This window comes from Aptenodytes patagonicus, chromosome 2 (genome assembly GCF_965638725.1).
Source record: "Aptenodytes patagonicus chromosome 2, bAptPat1.pri.cur, whole genome shotgun sequence".
In the NCBI taxonomy this organism is placed as follows: domain Eukaryota; kingdom Metazoa; phylum Chordata; class Aves; order Sphenisciformes; family Spheniscidae; genus Aptenodytes; species Aptenodytes patagonicus.
Window position 1 is genome coordinate 95358115 of NC_134950.1, and position 27686 is coordinate 95385800.

A 27686-nucleotide genomic window follows, 5' to 3' on the forward strand; every position below is an offset into this window, starting at 1 on the left:
ATGCTTGAGGGTTAGTAGTCAGTTTGAGCCTGTAATCTGGGAATTTAAGGTTTTGCCTGTGTGCATCATATCTTCGTTCATTGCATTTCAGCTGCTGCTTTATAGCATCTACATTATAGTGCATCCACTCAGTCTCATAAGGTCTCTTCTGCATTTTTTTTCTAGTTTTTACAGTCTTTACATTCTGAATAAATTTGTATCATCAGCAAACTTTGTAACCTCTTTATCTTGTCATTTATGAATATATTGAACGTAAGCGATTCCAGCACATACCCTGTGGAAACTTTCCTCAGTGGAAATACACCATTTACTGTAACCCTGTTTCTATCTTTTAACAAGCTATTTATCCACTTGAGGATCATATAGCTGCTTAATTTTCTTAAGCCTTTTGAGAAGGACTTTGTAAAATCTTCTGGAAATCCAAGTTAGCTATAACTACTGGAATTTCCCTTATTTCTTTTGTAAGTTAAGCATATGTGTACATCAGTATTCATGTTGGAGGCAATTTATCTAATTTGTTGTGGAATCATGACTCCTCTGAAGTCCGTTGGAATTTTGTTTGGCTTTGCTAGAAACAATATTTCACTTCATGGCTGTAAACCAAGATCTCCGAATTCCATTCTTGGCCACCACAATGAACTTTATGGCCAAGCATAAGCTACTACAGTTTTCCCCTTCATTTCAGTTTGCTGTCTCTCAAAAGGGGAAGTAGTATTTTCCTGAGCTGCTAGACAAGGTTGCGGTACACTAATGAATCTTTATTGAGAAATAATCAAATAACTGATGATGTTATAGGTGAGTATATTTCTGTGTATTTGTGCGGTTGATGTACTTCGATAACCTCATTAGTTCATTGGTATGATCCTCTCAGAAGTGATCAGTGCTAGGTTCTTGAAAGGAAGACATCTCCTGAACTGTGCCTCAGTATTACAGCTGATTAACTGCAAATATTTTTTCTCATATTTTTTTCAGAGTAACACTTGTAACACATAGCTGCTAATAATCTCATGCTTTGAGGTAAAAATAAATAATGGATTGCCTTATTTTTTTCCTCAGCTCAATTCTCAGCTTTCTCCAGTAAGTGACTAAGGCCCCAGACATGTAGAGATTTCTTTTCATGGTTAAATTAGGCATGTACATAGTTCCTGTGACTTGAATGAAAATAGTTGCAAAAGTGAGCCTTTGTAGGCATGAGATTTAAGCAAGTTTGAGTGAGGGTTTTGTAAAGTTTTATAATCCGCTATTTGAAATGCATTAGAGTAAAATGAAAAGCAAGAAACTTTTTTTTTTCTATAAACAGAATATCACATAATAGAAGAATATGCCTTTTCATTTCATTTAAGAGACCCTTCTTGTAATCTATTTGTATCTTTGAAACCAAATAAACTTTTTATTTTTAATTCTATAACTTACGGTACAGAAAGCCAAATCCAGGAGATACCTGCAACACTTATGCTCTCAAGGTTTAGTTTGTCTTTTAAGACATTTGCAGCTGTATTTTGTAGGCATTGTAAAATTGTCAATATATAAGCTTAACCAAAATTGGAAAGTCTCAATGAGAGAATTAGATGTGCCTATTTATTGAAAGGCACATAAAAGCTAGAACCCCAGTATAATGTTCTCAAAGATCTTTGTACAATGCAACAGATTAAAATGAAGTTTTATTTAAAGGGAAGTTTTCTCTTTTTGGAGAAAAAAATGTTGTATCTGTATTATCAAAAGGTCTCTCCCAACATGACTTTATTTGTTTTAGAAATTGTCTTGTGCCATTGCTATATTTAGTGTGCTATATAAAATGGTAACAGAGACTTACTTTCTTTTGCATTTTTAAGATACAGACAAAGGCTGTTTCCCTCTCATTTCAGAAGTATCGGATCTTGTGCTCTTACTCTCTTGAGAGCTTTAGGAACCTCCAATGAGTAGAAAATAACTGATTCAAGGATCTTTAAAACAGTTGTTCAAAAATGTTTACCCTACTAAATTGCTATAGCTCAGATACTGATTTTAAAGTATTACTTAATTTAAGTATGAATTCAGACCTTTGAAATTCTAGGGTGAAAACCTCTTTATGAATGGTTCAGACAAATTCTTTCAGTTAGTCTTAGTTCCTACCACAGTCTTTTTTCCTTCAGAGAAGTTGCTAGCATAAAACCAAAAGAGATGTAATAATATAACCTAAGGTCAGAACCCATGCATCATAAATATGTGGCTTTTTCTTCCCCTCTAAAAAATGAAAACTGGCCTGGTTAAGATGTTGCAAATAAATAACAACCAATTTTTTTTTTTATTATTTTAAGGCTTTTTGTGTGTGCGTATGCTATTTTGCTCCCCTCCTTTTATTCAGGCATCTTTTAAGAAACAAATGTACTATCCTTGCTCAAGTAAAATTGCCTTCAGTTGTAATAAGATTCAGTGCCTTTCTGGTTTTTATTTTTTGGTTTTCATTTTCAAAATAGTTTTTGGCAGGGAGTAAGGCATTTTTATGTCTGACAACCATGAAAACTACCAAATTTGTCTGCTGTGTAATGTCAGAGACTTAAATTGTGAGGAAAAAGTAAGTGTGAACCTTTGGTACTGAGCCACATATGCTGACCTTTTTCTATCTGTAAGTATTTTTTAAATTGGTCAGAGCTTTCTAGAAATTAAAAACAAAAGCCAAGCCAACAGGGGAGTTATACTCCAGTACAGCCAACACACTAGTACAGCCTTGTCCTTTTGGAAATGTTTCTAGGCAAGGGTGTTATTTAAGAAGAACCTAATGAAGTTCTCCAAATTGATACTACAGAAATTAGGATCTTGCCAATTCTTCAGGACAACAAAACTCTGATTAGGAATATGGGAACTGTTGTTCTAGATCTGAGAAAACAATCCATCTGTTCCAGCACCCAGAGTCCTGATCTGACCAGAATCGGTCAGATTGATCAGTCGGTCAGGCTGATCTGACGTGAAGCCCCAGGAAGCCTTGGACTTTACATTAAGGTGTACCTTGACTCTAAAGTGTTAAGAGGTGTTCTTAAACACTAAAGCTTGACATATTTTAATACGCCATAGTCTTTTCCTATGAGAGCGCTTCATGGCTAAAATATATGTTGTACTTTTATTTCATAGGTTGTCATTTGTACTTCTGTTATGAGGAAGTTTAGAGAAGGAGATAGATGAACATTACATGACTGTTTCACACAACGAGGGCAGTTTATTCAGCAGAATCAGTCTTGCATCATGGATTTTGTACAGAAGAGATTGGGACAGAGTGTTTGTCAATTAATACTTTTTTGACCAAAAGCCCCTTCTGTGTCAGCAAAAGTACTGCTACACAAAGAAGGTTGAAGAAACATTGTTCATTGTGAATATTTTGCAGAGTTTCTTTATTTTTTTGCTATGCAAAGTCACACAGAGTGAACTTATCAAAGATTTTTTGCATGCACTTTTGACGGGAGTTTCATGTAAGTACAATACTGAACAGCAGTTCTCTAGTGTCTTGCAGACAGAAGATCTGTTGTACAACATGAACTACAAGTTGCAGTAGCCCATAACTGGTGGAAGAGATTAAAATGAGCTTCAAGCAGCACTGCGTGTGTCTCATGAAGTGGCACTAGGACAAAAGACCTGAAGTCACCTAGGGAACGTCTGAAAAACATATTGATGACACTTTCACTGTAGTTGGCTGTAAGGGACTAGAGAAGGGTCATATATTAATGTAAAATATATGAAGCATCATAAATGTATTTGCATCACAGAATTTCAAAAGATACTTCTATTCACAGTAGGGTATTTCTTTTTTTCTTTTCCCCAGGTTTAACAATCTGTGGGCACAACTGTCTGCTAACTGCTGAATGGATGTCTGCCAGTAAAATTGTGTGTCGAGTTGGACAGGCTAAAAATGACAAGGGAGACATTATTGTTACTACGAAGTCTGGTGGCAAAGGAACTTCAACTGTTTCCTTCAAACTGCTTAAACCTGAAAAAATAGGTATTTTTCTTGTTCAAATTCACATCTGTTTTCTTTGCTAAACAAATATATGACTGACTGCCTTTTTAAATAAAATGTATGTTCAAAATGGATCCACCTCAGGACAATCTTCAGTTGTCTAGAAGAAGCAGAGTATATCAATAAAATGTGCAAATATATACATAGAAAACCTCATGGTATACGTGAAATTAATCCTCCTCTGTCAATATCCTGATAAAACCCTCAATGACTAATGAAAGGTAGCCCTTTATTTTTCTGTAAGGAATAGTACTGAACTTCTAAAATTTTTAAAAAATTCATTACAGATCCAGTAATTACTCTTAAGTGTACTAGATAAATACAAAATATAAACCAGCTGATGAGCTTTACACTTAAATCCTGAGCTGACAGTTAATGCTTTAAAGAAAGTTGAGTCCTCAGTGCCATTTCTTATTTGTAATTCGAACCATCCTGCTAGATGGAGTCTTAAGTATTTCTCATGAGATGCTTAACCATTAAAATGATGTTGCCAAGCAGTCTAGCACCGCTGCTTAATCTAGCATCCAGTCTAAATACCCTCTGGACTGAAAATGCATCTTTCAGAACACCTCCGTCAATGAAGTTGGATAGTTATCTTTTCTAACATAGCGGTTCCCACGAGAACTATTTTAGGCTTTTGTTCTCTGTGGTTCAGTGACAGTTAAATAACGCATAATTTTTCCCAAGCTGTACTAAGATCTTAATAATAGAAAGGTGAATCAAGTGCAAATGCTACACGGTGAAGCTTTTGGTGATGGGAGAGGAGAATTGTTATTTAAAAAAAATGGGTAAGTGTGTGGATGGGGTAATTTCTGGTGTTGAGCATCTGATGGGTATGTTAAAGAAGGACATGGCCAAGAGTATGGTTGGCTGCATTTTTGGCTGAGGGCCAAAACCTGTTGTGCCTCACCTCACCTTTACGCATTGTCTGTACTAAGGCTTTAGAAACCAAGTCGGTCCTGTGTCCATTGAGTCATCCATCTTGGCATGTGGCCAAAGTTAACTTCGTTTTTGGTTAGTGAGTGGCACAGAAAAGGGATTTTCCCTAAAACATGTAAATAAGATGACCTCCAGACAATTGTTCATTCTGAAAGTAGTAGATGGCAAGGTTTGGACAGATACCAAAATACTTGGAGGAATGAAAAATACTAATACTCTGTGATCAGGAAAATGGTCTTAATGTACACGAAGCTGCGCTCTCTAAGAGGTAATGTTTGATGCCCAGCCATGAATACCTTTTCAGCAGCTATAATAAAATAATTTAGCATAATTGCATCCAGGTTGTTTTGCCATGTATCTTCCAATATATTACCTAGGCATGCATTTTATATTTATCAGGATTTTTCAAATTAATTCAGTATGTTAGAAGTTGATGGTGCTGGACCGCCCTTGTTGTTTTAAGGATCTGCGCTTTGTTTTCTCTAGGTATCTTGGATCAGTCTGCTGTCTGGGTGGATGAAATGAACTATTATGACATGCGCACTGATAGGAACAAAGGGATTCCCCCCTTGTCCCTACGTCCAGCTAATCCACTTGGTATTGAGATAGACAAGTGAGTACCAAATGCCTTTAATCCACTTTTTTAGTGGTTTTCTCTATATGTGCCTTTGTGAATTCCAGAAAAGTTTAACGGTTTACAGGGCAGGGAAAGATTTAAAAATACATACATATATTAGCTGTTGGTATGCTGTTTGGTACTCAAAAGAGTTGTTGGTGCACATTCTATCCTGCTTCATAATCCTCATTTTTGGATCATCAATTAGAACTGTAGATATTCTAAAAGCCTGATATATTGAACTCCAGTGATGTTTAGATTTTTGAGAACTGGTAAATAACCTAAGGCTTTGGATTTATACATTGTAGTTATGGAATACTTACTGTTGCATTTGAGTTTCATGGGGTTTTTAAGGATGTTTAGATTGCTCTCTGTTGCTAAAATTGCACTGTAAAATGTGATTTATTATACCACATCAACTAGTGTATTTTATTGAAATATTAATACTGTTTTCCAACCCACAGACTTATGTACTTTCATTCGTAAGTATGGTGGATTTTTTGACATTTTTTTCTGAAACAGAAACTTTAATTCCATTTATCACTCACTATAGAGGGCTTTAAATGGGACACTCTTAGGGCTCCAAACCTGACCAACTCCTAGATATAGCATCAGGAATAATATTTCTCTTGGTCAAGATACCAGCTCTACCAAAAACAAAGGCTGTTTAAAATTAAACTGTTACTGGGGGTCTCATCTGCTGAATACTCTGTTTGTGAAGAAGAGTGCATTGGAGAAAATCTGCAGTGTCCATTGTTACCGTGTTTTGATGGGGAAACTGCACTTTCACAAAATCTGTATGGGATTTCTAGTGGATCTGTCATCAGCTTCCCAGCCTCTGGCTGTGCATTTCTTTCCTAATTTGAATATGTATTTTTCTTTCTTTTCAAAACGCTAACCCAAAGTTTTTGTAATAAGCTGAAGATTTTGTCTCTAAGTATTTTTCTCCAGCCTCTGATGTAACTTCTAATAGATATGTCTTTCATCTTCTCCAGTTTTCCAACCCTGTCAAAACGTGGACTCTAGGACTGTGGACAGTATTCCAGTGTCTTACCGGAAGATTTTCTGTCTCTCCTCCACTCTCCCTCCCCTGTTCTTAAATTAAAAAAACCCATAATAATCCTTGTTACCACAGTGCTGCACTGGCAACTAGCAGGGAGTGGCTTGTTAGCTGAGTCTCTTGAGTTGCTACTTTTGCTGCTGGCATGGTCGCTCATTATTCTGTAGGGATGGCCTGGATTCCTTTATCCTAGCAGTATCTCTTTGCATTTGACCGTGTTTCTCTATTTGTTGCTTCCTTGACAAGTCTGTCTTCTCAGTCCAGATGACAGTCTTTCTTCTTAATATTTTTACCAACTATTTATAAAAAATTATTGGTGATAAAGCTATTATTGGTGATGATGCAAATACTGATGAAAGAGTAATGTGAGCTTTAATAAAACTTTATCTACAGATGTTTGCAGGTTTGCTTCTTCACTGATTGGGGTTTTGTTTTGTAGTTAGTTCTTTAATCCATGTGATGTATTCTATTGACATTATGTAAAACTAAGTTTTCAACCAATCGTATGGTAGCAAGTCTCCTTTAAAATGACAATATATTAATTTTGTCTGGTTACTTTTTTCAATGAAGCACTTAATCTCAAAACCCACGTAATATGTTCTCAAACGTTGTATGAAACAGTTGTGACTGGCTGACATTAAAACTAATTTTCTGTACTTTAATTCTGTATTTGTTGAACCCTGCAACAGCTTTTCCATTATTTTATCTGGAATTTAAGTCAAGGTAACTAGTTCTATTGCAAAGTCCTCTATCCATATGTATTTCACAATACTACTTTCTGTAAATACAATGGTTATGTCACGGTTACTTTTAATTTGTTGTTATCTTAACAAAACTTCTGATGTAATATTTTACTTCATAACCGAAATTGATAGTTCTTACAGTTAAGATAGTGTCAATGTGATAGATTAAGAATTATCTTCCAGAAACCTTAACAGCATTAGTTTGGGATTTGTTTAATTTAGAGTCATCTGTTTGGATGTTTGTTAAATATGAAATCAACAATATTATATTTTGAATGTTTCACCTGAAAGCATTAGAAAATATCATATTAATGAAATCTCAGATTTTGTGTGAAAAAGAAATAAGTCAGAAATATGTAAATACAGATAGGAAATAACCTTTTTGTGAGGGCAGGAAAATAGGAAAATATTTGGGCAAGCATAATATATAAAGCCTAGTTCATTGTTCATTGATCTCCAAGTTCACCTCCAAGTTCGTTAGAGGTGAAGCATGAAGATTATGGCAAGCACTTGTGTTGAAAATGACCAGTTTGAGAGAAGGAACACTAGTCAATATAACAAGTAATTGTGTAGAAGGATTGAGGGGTAAGTTGTGGAGGGGGGAGAGAGATAGGGAAAGAGGAAAAGCCTGGTCTGCCCTCGTATTATGGGTCACAGCACGGTGTTAATAGTTGTGACTATAGATGGAACACTGTGTTTAAAAAGTGCCTCCCTAATGGAAAAGCTTTCATAATTTGCTTGAAAAATTGGAGCAATGCGATGTTTACTTTTATAAAATAATGTCTAGTACCATATAGTTTAACTGAACTCACGTGTTTGCAAATACTTGATGTATGGGATGGGTAAGTAATGAGAAGCTGTACAAGGTAGTGAAAAAAGGCAATTATAAATTAAGGAAGGGGGTGGATAAGCAAGATATTAGCATCAACTGTTACTAGGCATGGGAATAATTTGTCACTAGAAGTGATAAAAATTGTTAGAATTTTGGGATGCTTTAAAATAAAGCCTAATATGATGAACAACAGCTGTGTATAGAAGGAGATGGGACTCTGCAGTGTAATGGGTCTCTCCTTTATTAATACCTTTGGCTTCTTTAAACTATTTTTAAATGTGTGCAAATTGGGATGTATTTTAATTTTGAAGCTGAAATGTTTGGCATTGGTATGACTTGGTGGGATTTACAACCCTTGCAGCCTGATGGCTGATAAGGAAGGGAAAGGAGTGCCTTGTATTGGTTATACGAATAGTGATAAACAAAAGAAACATTAAAGAGAGGACCAGGGAGAGAAACAGTGAAAAATAGATGTGAGAAAATAGAATAGGAATAAGCTAGATGGGAGCACACTGAAGAGAGGGCAAGAAGTGGGTAGACTACAGACTGAAAGAAAGAAAGAAGTCCTCCCCCTAGAAAGTGTTTGTCAGTCTTCAGCAAATGATACAGAAAAGACAATCTGCAGCATGGGAAAGAGTTAGATCACCTATCTGTTGTGATTTTTATTATTATTATTATTTTTAATATGGGATATGCTTAGTTCTAAAAGTTCCTTTTGTGTTTTTTTTTAAACATTGTTTATGGTGCATTGTCCAGTTAAAATGTGTTTAAAAATTAATCATAGATTCTGAATCATTCAGGTGGGTACTTTCAAGGTGTTGCAAATGGGACATTGATATACTAGGAAAAAGATCCCATAAGTAATGAACAGACGTGCTTTAGTACAGCATTTCATTAAACTATTTGGCACGCAGAGGGACAAAAAAATATTTATTCTAACTCAGTAGACTTAAGATTGGAGTTTAATTGGGAGTGACTGGGATTTAAGTGAACAAAAGGTTTGAACTGTGAATTAAAGGAAATAGATAATAGTGGCTCTAACACATTCTATTAATAATTAGAATACTGCCTGTAGATATATTGTAGGAGTAATACATATACTCAAAATGTGCACTGGAATTCTCTTTTCATATTCAAATGTTGCAAGGATGCAAAGAACGAACTATGGTCACACAGTCATTCTCCTGGTTGTTTTTTAGATAGTCAAGGTATTTTAAAAGTTATATGTACACACCGTGTGCAAGCCATCATCTTTCAGCCTGCAAGTTTAACAAGTAGTAAGTATACATAATTGCTGGCTGATAAGTTCTTCATATTTTCCAAGAATTAATTGCTGTTCTTGTGCCATACAACTAACTTAAGAGTCTCAGTTGCTGAATAATAAAATCATTTATATTGTAATGAAACTTGAACTTGCTGGTTATTATGTTTCAGTGGTGATCCTTAAAGTCACAGATGTATTCATAGAAGAGTGCACATATTTGTTCTCCTGCCTTGCTAACAGTTGTTTGTTCATCTTTTGAAATACTGAACTGATCCAATTAGATGAGGGGTTTTTTTACATTGCTATCACTTAGTGCATATTGTGTGTATGCTATGAAGTATTTCATTCACACCAGAAAATAGGTATTTAAAGTATTTAATCCTTGAGTTCTAGGTTTTTAGTTTTCCGAATGGAGTAAAGACTGATAAAAAGCTTTAGTTTTCTATCACCATCTTTATGTTGGCTTTAAGTGCAAAGCAGATCTGTGCCACCTTCCTCCCAAAGGAATATTTCTGGCTGTGGTGTTATGCAGATGTAGCCAGAAACCCTTAGAGAAGGCTTAAATAGCTTGCAGGAAGAAAAAGAGTATATGGAGTAGTCACCTCAGTCTGAGAAATGTGGAAAGCTGGTATGAAAATGCTAACATTAACAGCAATATTGCAGTACTTGAGTTGGTTTTCTCACTTTAGAGCTGTTACAAGAGCAGGTTGGTAGGTTACATCCTACCAATATCGGATTGTTCAGGATTTTGAACGGTTCTGGGAGAGAATATGTGATGCCTGTTTCATAAAGGCACTGGTTGAAATCTGTTGCTGGAAAATTTAGATCTGCGTAAGATTTGTGAATGAATTGCTTGTTCAGACGTACCACATACTTTTCCCCTCCTGCACAACAAGTCCTTGTTTAATCAAAGGTTCCCTGCCTCCTCTACCTACTCTGTCAGACTAAGAAAATCCATTCTCTGCAAAGCAGTAACAGCAGTCAGACCTATTGGTGGTTAGAAAATTTTTGGATAGTGTTTGTTGTTTTGCATGTAGCAGAGGTCATTATGGTGGATCCATCTCGTACATGAAAGCAAATGCTGACATGCTAAGTACATTCCACATACTTCTGTATCCACCCACTCAATACAGATGCTTCCCTCTTCCCACGCCAGCTTCCAAAACAGTTCATCTGGGAGGTGGGAACAGATGATGTTACGCTGCCACCTAATGGTAAACATCAGCTTGCTACCATGAGATAGGAAAAGACTTTGTGGAGGCTTTGATGTTTATTTATTTTTAAATGGCTTGTATGGAAATGCAGTCAGTTTCATCCTTGAATGTGATGGACTTGTGGAAACTTTAATCACAGAGGTGCAGGTGGAAAAATTGCGAAACATGCGGGAGAGAGATGTAGTATATAGACCTAGTTTTAGGATGTTAAAAAATACAGTAACATTTACTGCTTGTAAGGCTGATGCATCAGTTGCAGCTACCAGCCTATAATCCCTTAGTAGATTTCTCTTACCAGATTTTGCCATTTTTTGAATATGGTTGTCATTTTGCTCTCACATTTCTGATAAACCCAATGCTACTAGGGAGTAATTGCCAGAGTGCATCCTTGTCTTTTGGTTGTTGGAGAGACCTTTGTTAACACCTTCTGATTTGTTGTGTTTAGTCTACTTCAGTGTCCCTTATGCTGGTCTTCATGCATGATTAACACAGTATAGCTGGTACAAAGCCTGCTTCTAGGAGTCTGACTGGTACCAGATGGGGGGGGGTGTGTGTACAGCAGCTCTAGCTGGAGCTTGTTTATGCTGGTTGCTAGTCAGAATCTGTGTTTATTTAAAGTTGCTCCTTTTGACCTATAAACGCCTGTGTAATTGAGGTTCAAGTTACCTTTTGGTGGCTGTATCCTGTTTTGGGACCTGCCTTTAATCTGCAAATATTGTCATGTATGCTGAAAAGCATACTATGACATTCTGAAACTCTGGGAGCAAAATAATCTTTACAGAAAAATTACAACTTGCTAAGCTGCATTCATAGTCAAGCTCTGTTCATTCGTATCCATTGCATTCTGTTGCTATTACTCAGTTGTGACTGCTTGGAGGCTGTGATTTACCCATGGAGATTACAGCTAATCTTAAACCTCCAGAGAATATAAATACTGTGTATGTGCACGAGTTCTGTAGTAGAATTTGTAAGAGCTGATATATGCTGTGATGTTAAATTAGATTTATTGAGTATCAGGCTATACAGAACCTAAACTTTGGGGTAGTGGAGGGAGGGACTTGTATTGATGGGCACATGCTGTGCAAGTGAATTGATTGTACCCTATGTGTTTTGAATCCAAAGTGGATGTGCATGCCCTTCACGTGGAAGCCAGGACCACTACATCTAATACTGCATGACTGTATAGGTATACTCAAAATATGAGGGAAGTGAGAGAGTATAGCGGCTTGAAACCAAATTTATTTTTATTGTAGTTCTCATGAAAATAAACAGTATGTGAAATCTTAATTACTTTTATATTTAAAATTGTTGCTGATGGATGAGTAAGACTACTTTAAAATGTTAACTAGAGGTCTAGTACCAGATCTGGTTCCATTTTAAATAAAATAGTCTGCCTAGCAGAAAGTACTACTATATAAATCCAATATGTGTACCTTTGCTGAAATTGTAAAGGTAGCAAAATACGTAGAGTTGTCAAGGATGGTAAACTTCTCTCTTCTTTTTCTGAGGTTTTCTGGATTCAATTTGTGGTTCCCAGTTTCTTTTACAGTGATTGCTTTTTAATCAATGATTAAGTATTCAGAGTTGCTTCCTGAAGTGATTCTTATAAAACAAGCAAATCAACAGAAAAATGATCAACAATTTCATTGTGTGTCAGCATGGTCTCAGCTTTTGCTGCTAATTCATATTCACCCCATAATGTTGAGATGAATAAAACAGAAATACATTCTCAAGTCACATATGTGCTTGTTTATAAGTAAACGGTAAGCAAGTTTTCATGAGAACAACTTCTAAGGACTTACTTAATGTACTAATGGAAGTTAATGAAACAAACTTGTGTGTATGTGGAGTCAGTCTTTTTTTAGATGCATCTAGCCAGACATTTTAGAAATACAGTTGCTTTCAGTTTGAACTTTTTAGTGAGCAGCTTGTTGTGAAGACAGCTGTAGCAAGTCATTCCAAGCTCCCCATATCTGTTAGTGGAAAAACTACTGGTAAAATTTATGATAAAAATACGGATACTACACCATAGAGTATAACATATTGTTAACACACTGCACACATTCACATTCATGTTTCTACTCTGTTGTGACTATGTCTAAAATATGTCTGCACAGATAAAAGCACCCATAAACGCATTGCTAATTTATGGTTCTGCACAAATACATCTGCTGGAAAAAAGCTCCTAATAACTTTTCAATGCAGTCAAACATCAAACTGAAAAAAGCCCCTTCATTTCTGTCCCACTGTCTGTGGGCAAAATTCACTTGCGGGAATTCATTACATCCCTAGCTAAATTATTGGTCTTTATCTCAATATATATAAAAAATATGTTTGTTTTTTTTCCCTAGGAATTGTATAGCTCATGCATAAGCTTAAACTGTCATGCATGTGTCTTACAATCTTGCAATAATAAGTAGCATTTGGTAATGGTGTATTTGTTGAGTGTGTGTGCTTTTTGTGTTATATCTGTTTCTTCTGGCTTCTGAGAAAATACATTGAAGTTCTGAAAAATATAAGCAAAATTCTGCTTCTGTATTGTGTGCATGCACTTATATAGTGCTTGCATTGAAGTTCTGAGTCTCTTTTGAGGTAACTGAAAGTTTTTTATTGTTTTGTTTCTTAGCATTAAAAAATGTAGTTGACCACAAAGATGCCACCATGCGTGGATTTAATATAAAAGCTTTTTTGGACAGCCATGCCACGTATCGCATGTGAAGTACTGTCCTGCAAATTCGTGTGCCTACTGGACACTTTTGACTACTTTGAATGAAAAATAAGATATCTTAAAGTGTCTTTAAAGGAAGGATAAATTGAAACTTTCTTCTCCTTCTTACATCCATCAGCATTTTCTGCTAACTAACTGGCATTCATGAAATTCAAGGTCATTGGTAATCCTGAATCTCACTACTTATGTTTGTAAATTTTTATATTAACATTATCACTTTTTCATTGAACACAGAGAAATGTTGGAACCTTCATTTTTAGTTGCTACATTTGCTTCTCACACTATTTTCCCTGTCTCTCTACTTTTTATATCATCACTTTTCCTTGCATCTCATTTGATTTTTTTTTTTGCTTTTTTAAAAAAATTATTGTTTCATGCCCCTGCTGTAATCAGGTGCTACTGATGAAAGACTTCTGTGCCATGTCATTATGTATGTAGGTCCTTTGTACCTGCTTGTGCTAATGGCCATTTGGATATGAATAGAAACTTACAGAAAACAACTCTTGTTTTTATATAATTGTACTTTTTAATGCGCCTGCCTTTAGATTTACTTCACTTAATCTGCTGTTTGCTTTTTGCAATAGAAACAGCTTTAGCTATCTTGAAATATGTTTAGATTACAGAAAAACAAAAACTAACAAATCATTGCTTTTGTTTCCATTCAAATGGCTTTTCATACGTATTAAATGTAATTCTAATAGCTGACTCTCTGGATTGCTACCCCCGCCCAAGTTTGGTCTCAAATGCAAAGTATGACAGGTTTGCATTTGTGTACAGTGTACTTTGTATAACAGAATTCACCTAGCTTGTGAGCATCAGAGAGGGATTTTACTGACTTTTCAGTTTGACATTGTGATCCAAAAATGACATAGTAAATTTTTAGAACAGAATAGAATATTTCAGTTGGAAGGGACTACAATGATCATCTAGTCCAACTGCCTGACCAATTCAGGGCTGACCAAAAGTAAACTTGGTTGCCACGATTAATTTCTGAAGATGGGGTGCAGCTGGTGGTAAAGAATAGAGTGGTGAGTGCACCCAGTGATGTACTGAGAGCGCGTGGTGGAATGAATATGGCCAAGTGTTAAGTGTGTGTCTGGACTGAGGGATGAAGATTGTCATGTTTTCATCAAAAAGTGCTTTAAATATTTTTATTACACTGACTTAAAATAAATGTAATACATTTTCTGTATGAGCATTTTAGAACCTACTTGTAGTTTCAAAAATACTGTTGAAGAGAAACTGCTTTCACAAGGAATTGGCTTGCATGCTATCTTTATGCGTGATAAGACTGAATAAAAACAAAGCAAGCATGCTGTTTCTCACTCAATACATGCCCACTTTTCCTTTGTTTTGTGTACTATGAACAGACAGATCAGTGTATTCTGTTTTGAAAGAGGATGATTTTAACTCAGGATTTCTTTCAGTGTTTGTATATAATGGAAGTATGCTCTGTGTATCTTCCTTCATGTTTCTGTGGGACTTCTGCTCCACATGAACCAATAGACGATGATGGTGCGAGATCACTTACAAGCTGTCAACCTGGTGATGTCCTGTCGTTTTAAAGTTCGATAGATACTGGTTCATGGCTTACAGAGAATATTCTCTCTTATTTACTTGGCTTGGTGTACTGATTTTCCTGTTTAAAAGGTAGAGTTGACTTTGAGTACATTCAGCATTAGTGGTCCTGCATTTGAATGTTAGTATCACGGTGAGTCTGTCAAGTCCCATTTTCTGAAGGCAGCAGTTCTCTTTCTTTAGAAGCATTTTGTACAGGCAACATTTCTGTCATGTGTAATGGTGAAATCAAAATGGTAAAATTAATTTTACTTAGATTAGATTTCAATCTTTTCTTTCCCAGTCATGCTACATGAGTCTGTAATACCAGATTTAACTTCATGGTGAGATACAAGTTTGTATTTACATCTTGTTAGAACATGGTTTGTTTTCTGGGTTTGGATTTTTTTATGTGACATTTTTAATTGTAAGCTGTTCACCAGAATATGTCTCACTGAAGAAATGAATATTTATTTTTCAGAGGCAGATTTCCTCAAAAAGATTTAGAGGCACTGTTTCCTGGGATGAGTGCTGATTTCACTAGTGAAAACTTTTCTGCTGCCTGGTACCTGATTGAGAATCATTCAACAACAAGGTTTGTTGCTATCGTATAAATAATTGTTTCAAATGCAAGTCACTTGATGTTATTTCATTATACAATAGATGTGTCATTGGTGGTTGATATTTACAGTAATAGACTTGTAGTCTCTACTACCTGTGGTGTTTCTCCTTGGCTAGAAACCTGAATCAACCAGTTTGCTCAATGTGTTTATGAGAAAAACGTCATCTTTAACCGGACCTAATTTAAGGGGCCCTTCCCCCCCAGGGTCAGGTGGAAGTTGTCTTGCTTCAGGCTAAAGCCGTTTATGAATCAAGAAGTTAGGCAGCATGGAGTGGAAACTCCAGGTGTTAACTTAAGTCGTGCCTGGAAGCTCAGGATAAGGGCATTGAAGAGTAAAACTGTTAATAGTATCAGTTAGCTTTTAGTTAACTCGTGGAAAATGCTATAGTAAAAGAAGTTGGACAAGTGAGTAAGATCTTTGAGGTAAATATCTTAAAATTTTGACCATTAACATCTTTGGTTTTAAATCTGGTTCATAATATGTACTTACATGAATGTATTATGTGAATATATTTTTGCATGTATAAATGAGTTCTGAAACTTTTGTCTGCTGGTGTTTGGATAATACTTCACTCCTGGTCCCTTTGAGCCAGACCATAGGGTTTAACATTGCAGTGAACTCCTCCCCGTGCTCCTAGACTGGCTAGTAACAAGGGGTTCTTGCTATAGTAATTCCCATAACATGCAACTCAAATCCTGGGTTACAACAATTTAAAGGTATTTCCATTACAGTCTCCACCCGTGGTCCCTTTGGACCAGACCATAGGGTTTAACATTGTAATGAACTCCTCCCCTTGCCCCTGCTCCGGCTTGGACTTATGCACAGACTACAGTCCCTTAGGGGTGTACCTGCTCCCAGTGGAGCCTTATCTATGAGCCACAGTCTCTCCAGGGGTACACCTGCTGCGGCATAGGCTTATCCACAGCCACAGCTGCTTTGAGGTGCACCTGTTCCAGCATGGCCTTCTCCATGGGCCACAATGCCTTCAGAGATACACCTGCTCCAGTGTGGTCCTACCCACAGCCACGGTCCCTTCAGAAGTAAACCTGCTCCAACATGGCCTTACCCACGGCTGCAATCCGTCCAGGGGTGTACCTGCTCTGTCGTGGGCTTATCCATGGCCACACGCTTTGAGGTGCTCCAGTATGACCTCATGCACAGCCACAGATGCTTCGAGGTGTACCTTCTCCAGCGTGGACTTATACTTGGGCCACAGTCCCTTCAGAGGTGTACCTGACGCAGCACAGACATAACTATGGCCACAGATGCTTCGAGATGTACCTGCTCTGGCATGGGCTTATCCACGGCCACAGACGCTTCAGGGTGTCCTGCTCCCACGTGGACTCATCCACAGGTCACAGTCCCTTCAACTCGAGTTCACACTGGAGTTCCAGCCTGTCCAGTACAGCAGCACAGGAACAGCAGCGATGCCCTGGCCATCTGCCAGGCCAGGTGCATCGCCATTGCTGATATCAAAAAGTTCCCAGGCACAGCAGAGTCAGATGATCAGCAGTGCAGCAGTACAGCAAGCAGCGAAAGCAAAAAGCAGCCACTAACGAGCACTAGACTCTAATGTACAGTAAGGCAAGCAAGCCCCATGGCAAGCACAGGAGCCTGTCAATTAAAAGCTAAACAGCTATAACAGCTATAAATTCGATCTAGCACATTGCAATCAAACCTGTCGTTATCTTGAACCCTTCAGGCCCCACACTGGGCTCCAAAAGGACTGTCGTGGTTTAACCCCAGCCGGCAACTAAGCACCACCCAGCCGCTCACTCACTCCCCCACGGTGGGGTGGGGGAGAGAATCAGAAGAATAAAAGTGAGAAAACTCATGGGTTGAGATAAAGACAGTTAATAGGGAAAGCAAAAGCTGCGCACGCAAGCAAAGCAAAACATGGAATTCATTCACTCCTTCCCATCGGCAGGCAGGTGTTCAGCCATCCCCAGGAAAGCAGGGCTCCATCACGCGTAACAGTTACTTGGGAAGACAAACGCCATCACTCCAAACGTCCCCCCTTCCTTCTTCTTCCCCCAGCTTTATATACTGAGCATGACGTCATATGGCATGGAATATCCCTGTGGTCAGTTGGGGTCAGCTGTCCCGGCCGTGTCCCCTCCCAGCTTCTAGTGCACCCCCAGCCTACTGGCTGGTGGGGTGGGGTGAGAAGCAGAAGAGGCCTTGACTCTGTGCAAGCACTGCTCAGTAGTGACTAAAACATCCCTGTGTTATCAACAGTGTTTCCAGCACAAATCCAAAACATAGTCCCATCCTAGCTACTATGAAGAAAATTAACTCTACCCCAGCCAAAACCAGCACGCTATGTTAGGTAAGACATGGGGATAATTATTCTGCTCGGCATTATTAAAGCTGCAGTTGAAGTGTTCTGCCCAGTTTTGGCCACTGCTTTAAGAAAGATACGAGAGCTGAGCCACAAAAGTAGGGATATAAATATCTGTAGGTATACAGCTTGAATGAATTAGGTGCTTTTAGAAAAGAAACAAAATTAATACAGAATGCACATTCTGAAATACGTAGTGGGCAGTTCAAGGATAGCCATCAATTGTTCTTGGTTTACCAAGAATAGAACAAGCTGTCTCAGTTTGCAACAAGGGAGTTTTAGGTTAGATGCAGATTAAAAACAATATTAGATTGCTTAAGCCCTGGGATAGTATAACTTGGAAAGCTGCAGAATCACCAGCACTGGAGAGTGCTGAGATTTGATTTGACAGCTGTCTGTCATAGATGGCTTGGGTACATTTAAGGATGCTGTGGATCCAGAAAATGAATTAAATGACTACTTAGAACTGATTAAATGAGTTTTTATCAGAATTACCATGGAATATGAGCAACAGCATAATATAATGGTTATATCTCTGATATGACAAGGTGTCAGTAAAAACACTTATTTTTCTGGTCATTAGTACTATGAATTGATAACTTAAATAATTACATTAGCTTGTATGGTGCCTTTTTAACTTGTACTATGCCAATGGGTCAGTACCTGAAAGTCCATTCTCACGTAAATTTGAAGCTTTCTATTAAGAAAAAACATGTTTAACACTTTGTCTGGTATCAGCTTAAGTTCTTCATCTTTCTTGGGGAAAAAATCTTCCATCGATTTGTGTCTTTGCATGTTAACAATTTCAAGTCATGGTCCCCTCAGTCCAGTGGAATAAAAAGTATTAATTTTTGTTTTTAAATGAAAGCTGGCTTTTTGAATATTAATTCAGTTTATATTGGTTTATAAAGTCTAAATCTTAGCATTGAAGGTGCAAAAGCTGTGTAAAACTCAACAGGAAGAATGGCTCAAAGGGTAGGGTGAATTGAATCATGTTTTGACTCTAATTATAAATAGCTTTTCAAATAAAGAAGAAGCAATACTTTTTTTTTTTTTTCTTCCTACTGCAAAATGCGTGGTCTTAGAAATATTCTGGAATTGTATAATTACCTGCCCCATATCATTTGTGCTGTTTTTCCGGAAATACACAGCAATGGTTTAGTTCTTGTCCTCTATGTAACCTCAGCTATTGGGAGTGCTAGATGTGTGGTGCACTGATGTTTTGGTTAGCTTATGTCTGTTTTTTCCTTGAAGGAAATTCTTTTTAAGCAATCAAAATAACATCTTTCTTAATTTTTTTTTTTTTTTTTTTTACCCCTGGCAATATCCTGACAAATATAAATAAACTATTTAGACATACTATTAGATCATCAGATAACATGAAACAGTGCTTAAAAAGAGAACTGTACAGATTTTTGTTAGTTTGAAAATGCTGCTGGTACTTCTTGTATGCCCAAGTATACCAATCCAGCTATTGAGTAATGTGATTTCTGTCCAGCAGATGGAAACAGGAAATAAAGCAAAATGTTGTGACATCATCAGTATAAAATGGAAAATGCCTGTAAGTGTGCCAGTGTGTTTTACCTCCCAGCAGGTGGTGATAGCCTTCTCACTGCCTGGGCTAAAGTTTGGTTTGTTCTCTTAAGATGTCTTTTTTTCTACCACTATTTAAAATGGGCAAAGCCTGATGTCTTAATTTCCTTACTTCATTGTTTCTCTCTCCTCACTGAGGTATACTGCAGTTTTTTGTCTGATTCTGATGTGTTTGGCCTGCAGGTAGGATAAAAGACTTTAAGGATGAAAATCATGTGTTATATTTGTATTTCTGAGCTTGTTTGTGATAGTGCTTTTATAATAATCCAGTAGCATAACTACTGAGATCGTATTCATCATCAACAAAAAATGATATGCAAGTAATGAAGAATTAGTCACGACGTAAGACTTCTAAAATAATTGCAGCTGCTTACAAAAAAATAAAAATGTGAAATCAAATGTAAACTGGCAATAATCTAGAAATATTAGGAAACTAAGATAAAAAGAAACCTACCATACAAACAACAATGATGAGTTGGCGATTAATATTCCCCTATGAAGTCTCTTTCAAAAACAATTCAGTAGACTACATATAAAAAACGTACTTTCATAAAGCAGGAATCTGTATAGCTTTATTTTTGCACTAATATTGTGTTAAATTCTGAACTGTATGTCCAAACCAACATAAAAATATTGAAGGAATTCAGAAACTGAAAGTGAAAAAGGGTTGTGAACTAAGCAGCAGAGCTAAACAAATGTAATTATTAAAGAGACTTCTAGCATCCCAGTAGTTAATATAGTGTACAAAGCGTAGTGAATTTTACTACCACCTATTTAATGTAGTACAGAAAGCTAACTAACAGCAATATTGCATGTTTAGAAAAAATTTCTTGACTAATTTGTATTATAAAGAATTCTATTCCATCGCAAGTGATAGGAGCCCTCCATTTAGGATTAAAACTAAAAAACAAACGCTCTTTGGACTAAGAGTAAATTGTCATTATCGAGAAGCACACTCGTTAGCAATTACTCAGTCCTGAATAGTTGTTGCAAAAGTAGCAGGCTTTATTTTCCAAGTAGTTTGTTCTGTTTATTCATTAGCTGACCTTACTAGTTTTTTGAATGTCACAGGGGTTTTTTTTGTTTGTTTTCAGTTTTGATCAGCTCAAAACGGCTGTTGCAAATTTGAAGAAACAAGCCAATAAGAAAAATGAGGGGAGTCTAGCTTATGTGAAAGGAGGTCTCAGCACATTTTTTGAAGCACAAGATGCTCTGTCAGGTAAAGATGCTTTGCACTTACTAAATACAGTATAAAAGAAAAGACAATATTTGCATATAAGGTTGAATTTAATATTAAAAAATATTGTTGTTCTTCGCAGTCTCTTCTAAAAATGTATAATGAGCCCAAAATCTGTATTCTGTTGGTCACAAGCTGGGACTGGCTAGCTGATTGTTGTGGCATATTTGCAAAAGGTGGCACCAAATGTATCTTACAGGAATTGGAGGCATTTGATGAAACTGCTTAGACCACAAATCCAGAAAAGAGAGGAAATGTTAAACTGGAGATAATATCAAGATGACTTACAAACTGTAGCAACATAAAAACTTGATTTTATGATGCCTTATCACATAGTCAGACTGTAATATTTATATGAATATTCAGTACACTGACTTGGGAAATCAGGCGGCCTTTATATTCTGCTTGCCATAGGGAAAATGCAACACACTCGTGAGATTAGCTTAGTTGTCTGTGCCATTTTTATATATATCTTTATTTATTATTTTATATATATACACTCTTAAAGCATAAAATGTCCCTCAGGTAAAAGCTCATTGTGGGCTACCATAGTCCTGTCTAGTTAGGGACTGTGTTGGATAAGAAGGTGACAGTGCTGGGCCATCCCCAATAGGTTTGACGTTTACTACTATGCTGTTGCCATAGCTACTATATATTGCAGGATTATCGCTCCTGATCATTGATCCTGTGTTATGGGTACCATGGAGTAAGAAAACTTATATCTACTTATAGCCTCAGCCAAGCTAGCGTTTCTGTTGGGTTTAGGAACACTGCTTTGGAGAACTACCAATTTTCTCTTGACCCGCTTGCAGGCCACTTACTAACTAACTAATAGCGACTTCCACATGTCAGGGAAAAGGGAAGGTAGTGTTGTCTCACCTGGTGGTCCACCTGTATTCCTGCCCCGGGCAGATTAACCAGTGACCTGCCCTTCAGATGACAGTATTTTCAAAAGTGGTTGATAGCCTTTGGCTACCTGCCTAATTTGGTAATTTTTAAGAGAACATTTTCCACAAGTGCGAACACACGTGCTTTGGCAGGGAAGACCTCTTCTAGAGACATCTGAAGATTCTTCCTGTGAAGAATCTTAACTCCTAAACATCTTTATTACCCCCCCAGAACTGACCTATTACTGATCAGTTTTGGAAGACCTTGGCCTAAACCTAGATAGGTTCAATAACAGAAGAGAAGTATTAAAGGATTTAGTGGAAATACTACAGAGTGGTAGTCGTAGGAAAAGACACTAAGAAGAATCAGTATTTGGCATTCTTTGACTTTTTTTTAAGCTGACATTTTCCTAACATTTCCTAAATGTTAGGAAAAATGATAATAGGCTATGTCTTTGTAAGTCTTAAATATCTTGAAAATGTTGAAATCGTAATTTTTCTTTAAATAGTTCAAAATCCTAAATAATCCTGAACAAATTTTGAAATGTGACTTGTTTTTCACAACCAAATCTGCTTTGCATGTAGACTATCAAATACTCTAAAAGATTCAGAGTTCTGTTTCCAAACGGTTACTGCTATGGATAAAAAGTATGTGTTATCTTGTAAGATTATTTTTTGGACCAGCAAAGACTTAGTAGGATTTACAGAAAGCTAATGCAAACCATAAATGTTGTGAGGTTTTAGAAAGACTGAACACAACTGAGTGATTTTCTCTTGTCCCATCTATTAAAGTGTAGGCTTCTTGTCTTTGAAGACTGATTTCTGGATAAATGCAGAGGTGAGAGAGCTAGTAGGAATGTGAAAAATAGTAATAAAATAATGATAGGGAAAGCAAACTCGTTTATTTCACTAAATACTATGTTCTCAATTTAAAAAAGATATAATAGCTGTAATATTGTTTTGCATCTCTTATCTGTATCAGAGTGTTATTTTTACCTACAATTATAGTTTACCAGTGCAGTCCTTTAGATAAATTATGAACTCAAAACTTGGGATGACTCATGTGGTTCTTGGTGCCACTTCTCGTCTGTAACCAAAATGGCTTGTTTTTGTCTTCCTTCCAGTGATCCCCCTTAAGTGCTCAAAAGGAAGCAGACTTGTATCTTGTGTTCTTATAAACAGTGAATTAAAATAGTATGAAGAAAGAATGGCCTTGATGCTGTTGTAGAAGAAAATTAGAGACTTGAAGTCTTAATCTCTCATAAATTTGAAGCTATAACACTGGAGTTCAAGGGACTTACCAATACAATATTTAGTTTTTAAATTCTGAAAGCAAATTCTTAATGAGGATGCAGTGCAGGTCACAGTTGCCTTCTGTAGCATTTTAATATGCTTTTCTCTGTTAAATGCACGTGCAGAAGTGTTTTTGTTTCTTTTCAGTAAAAAAAAAACCCTTATTGAATATGTATTTCAGCTTTGTCATGCAGAACTGCTCATTTGCCCTTTCTTCTCCCTTATGCAGAGTATTTTTGAGGGAGCGTAGCTGGAAAAATTGCATAACTTCTGAAAGACTTGAACCTGTGATAGGTACAATCAACAGCTAAGTTGGATGTGGAGAGGCTTCCAGTAGCAGCAAGAAAAAAGGGTATCTTTGATGCCATCATCCAGCACTCCTGCCAGATGTCAAAGCTTTTCTCTAGAACATTTGATCACTATAGTCTTCTCAAAAGAAAGATGACAAGAATTAAGTGTAAGCATCATTAGCATTGTTCTAGAGAAACAGCTCAGATGCAAGATTAAAAAAGCAAACAAACAAAACCAAAACCACCAAACAACAAAACCAAAACAAACAAAACCCCCCAAACAAACAAAACTCCCATTCATTCTTAGGCATGGAATTATGAAATTCAAGCTCTTTTAACAACAGAACATTAAATTAAAAATCTCATTATACTCTGGCTATATAGTGTTTGTACAATGTGATATAATGGGACTTTTCTGTCCTTACACATGTAAGGGTGAATTTGTGTGTCTTATCTTCTCCTTTAAAAAGGTACAACTAGAATTTGTATGCATTTAAACAAAGCTACATGAAGAATAGTTTATATTTGAAAGCTGAAAGATTCGGCACAAACTCTTAAGGTCGTAGTCTTGGTTCTGCAAACTTTCATTATTTGATGCTGAGCATACAACTGTCACAGATGAAAAGTGACTCAAGGGAAAATTATTATTGAATACTGTCTTCCAATATGATTTAAATTTCCTGAGCTGCTTCGTTTTGGTTTGGGTTTTCTTTAATTCACTTCCTCTGGGAAGATTTCTAAAATTTAATGCAGTTTCTGAAGATAATTTTTGTTGATGGGCAAAAATAGGCTCTCAGTTTCCCCCTCCAGATATCCTAGAACACAACTTCCAAACCTTGTGTTTTATAAACTGTAGGTCCATTCTGTTGTTGTTGTAGAGCAGAGCTATCTGTGTACAGTTATTTCTCCTAGGTCTCCCTAAATTGGTACAGGATGCTACTTTTTGTTGAAGGCTCACTTTAAGAGGTATAACACTTGCTTTACCAGGTATTTCACGTTCATCTATTTGCACATCTGTTTATACCTGCTTTTTTTAACTCATACACTTTTAACAATGTTTGTTTCAAATATATGAACTTGATCTGGGAAACCCTGAATTACTGATTATGGTGCAGCTTTTTTCATTAGCTGGGATCAGTAAGATCAGTCTGATCTTAAGTGTGCTATCAGACTGTATTACACACTTAAATGAGTATTAATGTTTTCACAAGTAAGCAACGAAAACCATAAAAAAGCTATCCCAAGATGTTTATTGTATTTTGTGATTTAGAAACTATTTACTAAGAAAATAAGAGGTCAAATAGGCCAGAACCCTTGCTTGCTTGGTTTAATTTCTTGGAAAACAGAATTGCCTTATCAGATCCTCGTGTCTCTCTGCCCATTAGCTTGGCTGACAGTTTGACAGTGACTTTGCTGCAAAGGAGATGTTCAACAGGAAGTTTGTTTCGTCAGCTGAAGGGTGCTGTAAACGGAGCTGAGGGGAACTGGGCTCACCTCAACTTGACCCACTTGTCAACGATGGGGAGTTCAGCTGATTTATTTCCCATAATTCTAATTGCAACCTAGAAAGTAGCATTCCTGAAAGGGCTGCTGTTTATATGCTTGTAGACAAGTCATGTTTTATTCTCATGAGCAAGTCATGTCCCGCACAGAAGTCTTTGGAAAGCTAGAAAATTAATTTACTTTGAATATACTTTTTTCAGAAGTGCTCTTTACAAAGAGCCTTAGGCTGCAGTTTCTTTTTATTTAAGTGAAAGGAAAAAAAATAGGGAAATGACCACTTCAGTTGCTCAGTTATGCAAAACCATGCAAGTATGACATCCATATTGGCAAGTAAAGAAGATGCTGGGTTGTCTTTGAAACACTGATATGTTGAACAAATTTGAGATTTAGATCTGATTCTCTAGTTTGTCAAGGCAACAGTTCTTGTGCAGTTACAACTACAAACACATTTTACATTATTTTCAGAAAAAAATCTCTACAAAGCAAGCACTGCTGGCTATTACAGCACTATTCCTTTTTTCCCTTTCCACTCCTGTTCAGATATGTGGCCTATGGGAATGCCAATATGATGGGGAACTTAGACTGTAGTTGGCCTTTTGTCTAATACCTTACTTAATACATACGCTAGGATAATGTTTACTTAGCTGAAATGGTCCTATATCTGGTCAATGCCTCTTTTTTGGTTTTGGGTTTGGAGGTTTTTTTCCCTTCCTATAGAATATTTTTACACTTCACCGCCTAAGACCCATTCTAGGATGAGCACGTCAGTGACCCAGGATCTGATTCAGTATGAATAAGCATATTCTGTTGCCATTAAGTCTGTTAAATTAATTTTCTCTGGAACTAAAACAAAAGAAACCACTGGATCTATATTCAATTCTGAGTCAGACTGGGAATTTGAGAAACTAAAAACTGATGCTTGTCTGTCATATACGTGTCCCTTTGCTTCTGGCCTTTGAGGAGTTATGTCATGTTTGAATTTAAAGACAGTACATACAGCTACTTTTTCATTAGTGATTCTGTTTGCAAACTAAACTGATGACTGACTAACTTTGAAGTGGTTTTACATTGATAGCTCTTATCTCAGTTCACTCTCTTTTGTCTTTTTGTCTATTTGTCCAATGAAATGCTAGTCCATGACTGTTTTTGCTAGGTAGTATGGCATCAGACTATTATACCAGGTTTTGCTGTTGTCACATTCCTGTTTTATAACATATCTAATTCACAGTTTTGCTTTACTTCGGTCTCATATACATTTTCCCAAATAGTGTGAACTTTTATTAAACATATGTATTTGAGTAAATCAAATTCAAACATATGATTACTACCTAAATGTTATGCAGCTGACTTGAAATGGTTAGAATAGCTCTGTGTTGAGTGCTCTGCGTGGTACGTGTCTGTTAATGTTATCTTCCTCATCCCGCTTCAAGTGATAGAATATAGTCTTTGCAGGTTAAGAACAGCTTGCTATTACAGCTAGTAAGTTTCAGTATGGTAATTCATAGAGGTTAAGAAAGAACAGGGCCGTGGCAACAAGCTGGCAAGGATAAACTAAGATGCATGTATCTAACAGCGTATCAGTCACTTCAGAGTAACAGCTTACATGCACGTTTGTGCCCCACAGTAGATGCAAGTTAGATTATTTCAGTTTAAGAAATAAGATCAAGTAGTCATGAAACAATAGCTGATGTGCTCTAAGCTCAGCTTAGCTTTCCAAGTGGATGCTCATGTCTGAAGGCTTGAGATATCCTTGTGCTACACTTGTACACAAAAGCTGAATAAGAAGCAATTGCACTATCATTGCTACGTATTTTGTCCTTATGTTTATGGGCCTTCTCATGTATGCACAATGAAAAAATAGGCATGCTGATTTAAGTTTGATTGTTGAAAACTTGTGTTCTGATCTTGCAGCACTAGATAACAAGGGGGACATTGCAGTGAGCAATGTATGCTGAGAGAGAGATGACCTGACAGAGGAATGCCAGTAAAGTATGTAAGTGGCGGTAGGTAGTTTAGTCTCAGGTGGATGCTTCCTCTTCATGCAATGTCTATGAACAATTTCTGTAGCAGACCAATTATCTTAATGCAACTCTAAAAAAGAAAGTTATGTGATCATGATTGTTAAAAGGCTCAAACTTTCCTTTCATGCATGTTCTAGCATAGCATTGTCTAGGGGGTGGTTTTTTCAGTGTCTCAAGCAAGAGATTATCTGATTTGAAAAAGTGTGAAACAGCAGGAGTTGTCTCAGTCCATAGTGAAATTCCTGTGCCCAAGGCTGTACCTGTTTTTATGCTGACTGCTCATATAGCTTCTTTTAAATCAGTAATCGTTTGAGATGTAAGCTAATTACTAGCAGAATTTCTCCAAATGGATGCAGTCATGGGGGCTTTTAGCTACTGTGTGGCTGTCATGTTTTATGAGGTGTTTTTTTCAGGTAAGTTAATTTTTTTTGTTTGCATTTGAAAAATAGTAAAGCGTCAAAAAGAAAGAAGGTTAGTTTTGCAATTGCAGTTTTCAAATAGCAAATACTGTAGTTGATTGGAAGTGTACAAAAAATTACCTACGATTAAATTTGAGCCAGACTTGACCTAGAAGCCATAAAACCAGCATAATTTCATGTTACATCATTCCATTTTGATTTCCATACCACTTTTAAAATACATGCAATATTTAAAAGCTGCTTTTATTTCTGCCATTAGCTTTCATAGATCCAGTAGGTTAGCACTGTGTTGGTAAAAAGAGAATGGCGTTTCCCATACTCTAAAATTCTGAAGTATCCTGGCAAAGGCCTGGGTCCAGTCCCAGAATTTTTAGTGGATCCATAAGCAAAATAATAAACTCTGTTTTCCTGTCTATTTCTGAGATATTTGCCTAGAAATGTCACGCTTGCTTAAATATAAACCTGTGTGAGAACAAAGTTACCAGGCCTCACGATGTTGTTAGACTACAATTTTTGGTCTCTTGTTTCCATATAACTT

At 36.7% G+C, this 27686-nt stretch overlaps 1 protein-coding gene across 2 annotated transcripts in view; it reads left to right on the forward strand.

Annotated features, from left to right (window-relative positions):
- Window positions 1–27686, forward strand: part of EXOC2 (exocyst complex component 2) — a 136029-nt gene that overhangs the window by 15934 nt on the left and 92409 nt on the right. For both annotated transcript variants that reach the window (XM_076330457.1, XM_076330456.1), the window contains exons 3-6: window positions 3794–3970; window positions 5414–5540; window positions 15423–15536; window positions 20593–20717. In XM_076330457.1, coding sequence (XP_076186572.1) covers window positions 3794–3970; window positions 5414–5540; window positions 15423–15536; window positions 20593–20717 — 543 coding nt within the window. The remainder of the gene's footprint in view (window positions 1–3793; window positions 3971–5413; window positions 5541–15422; window positions 15537–20592; window positions 20718–27686) is intronic.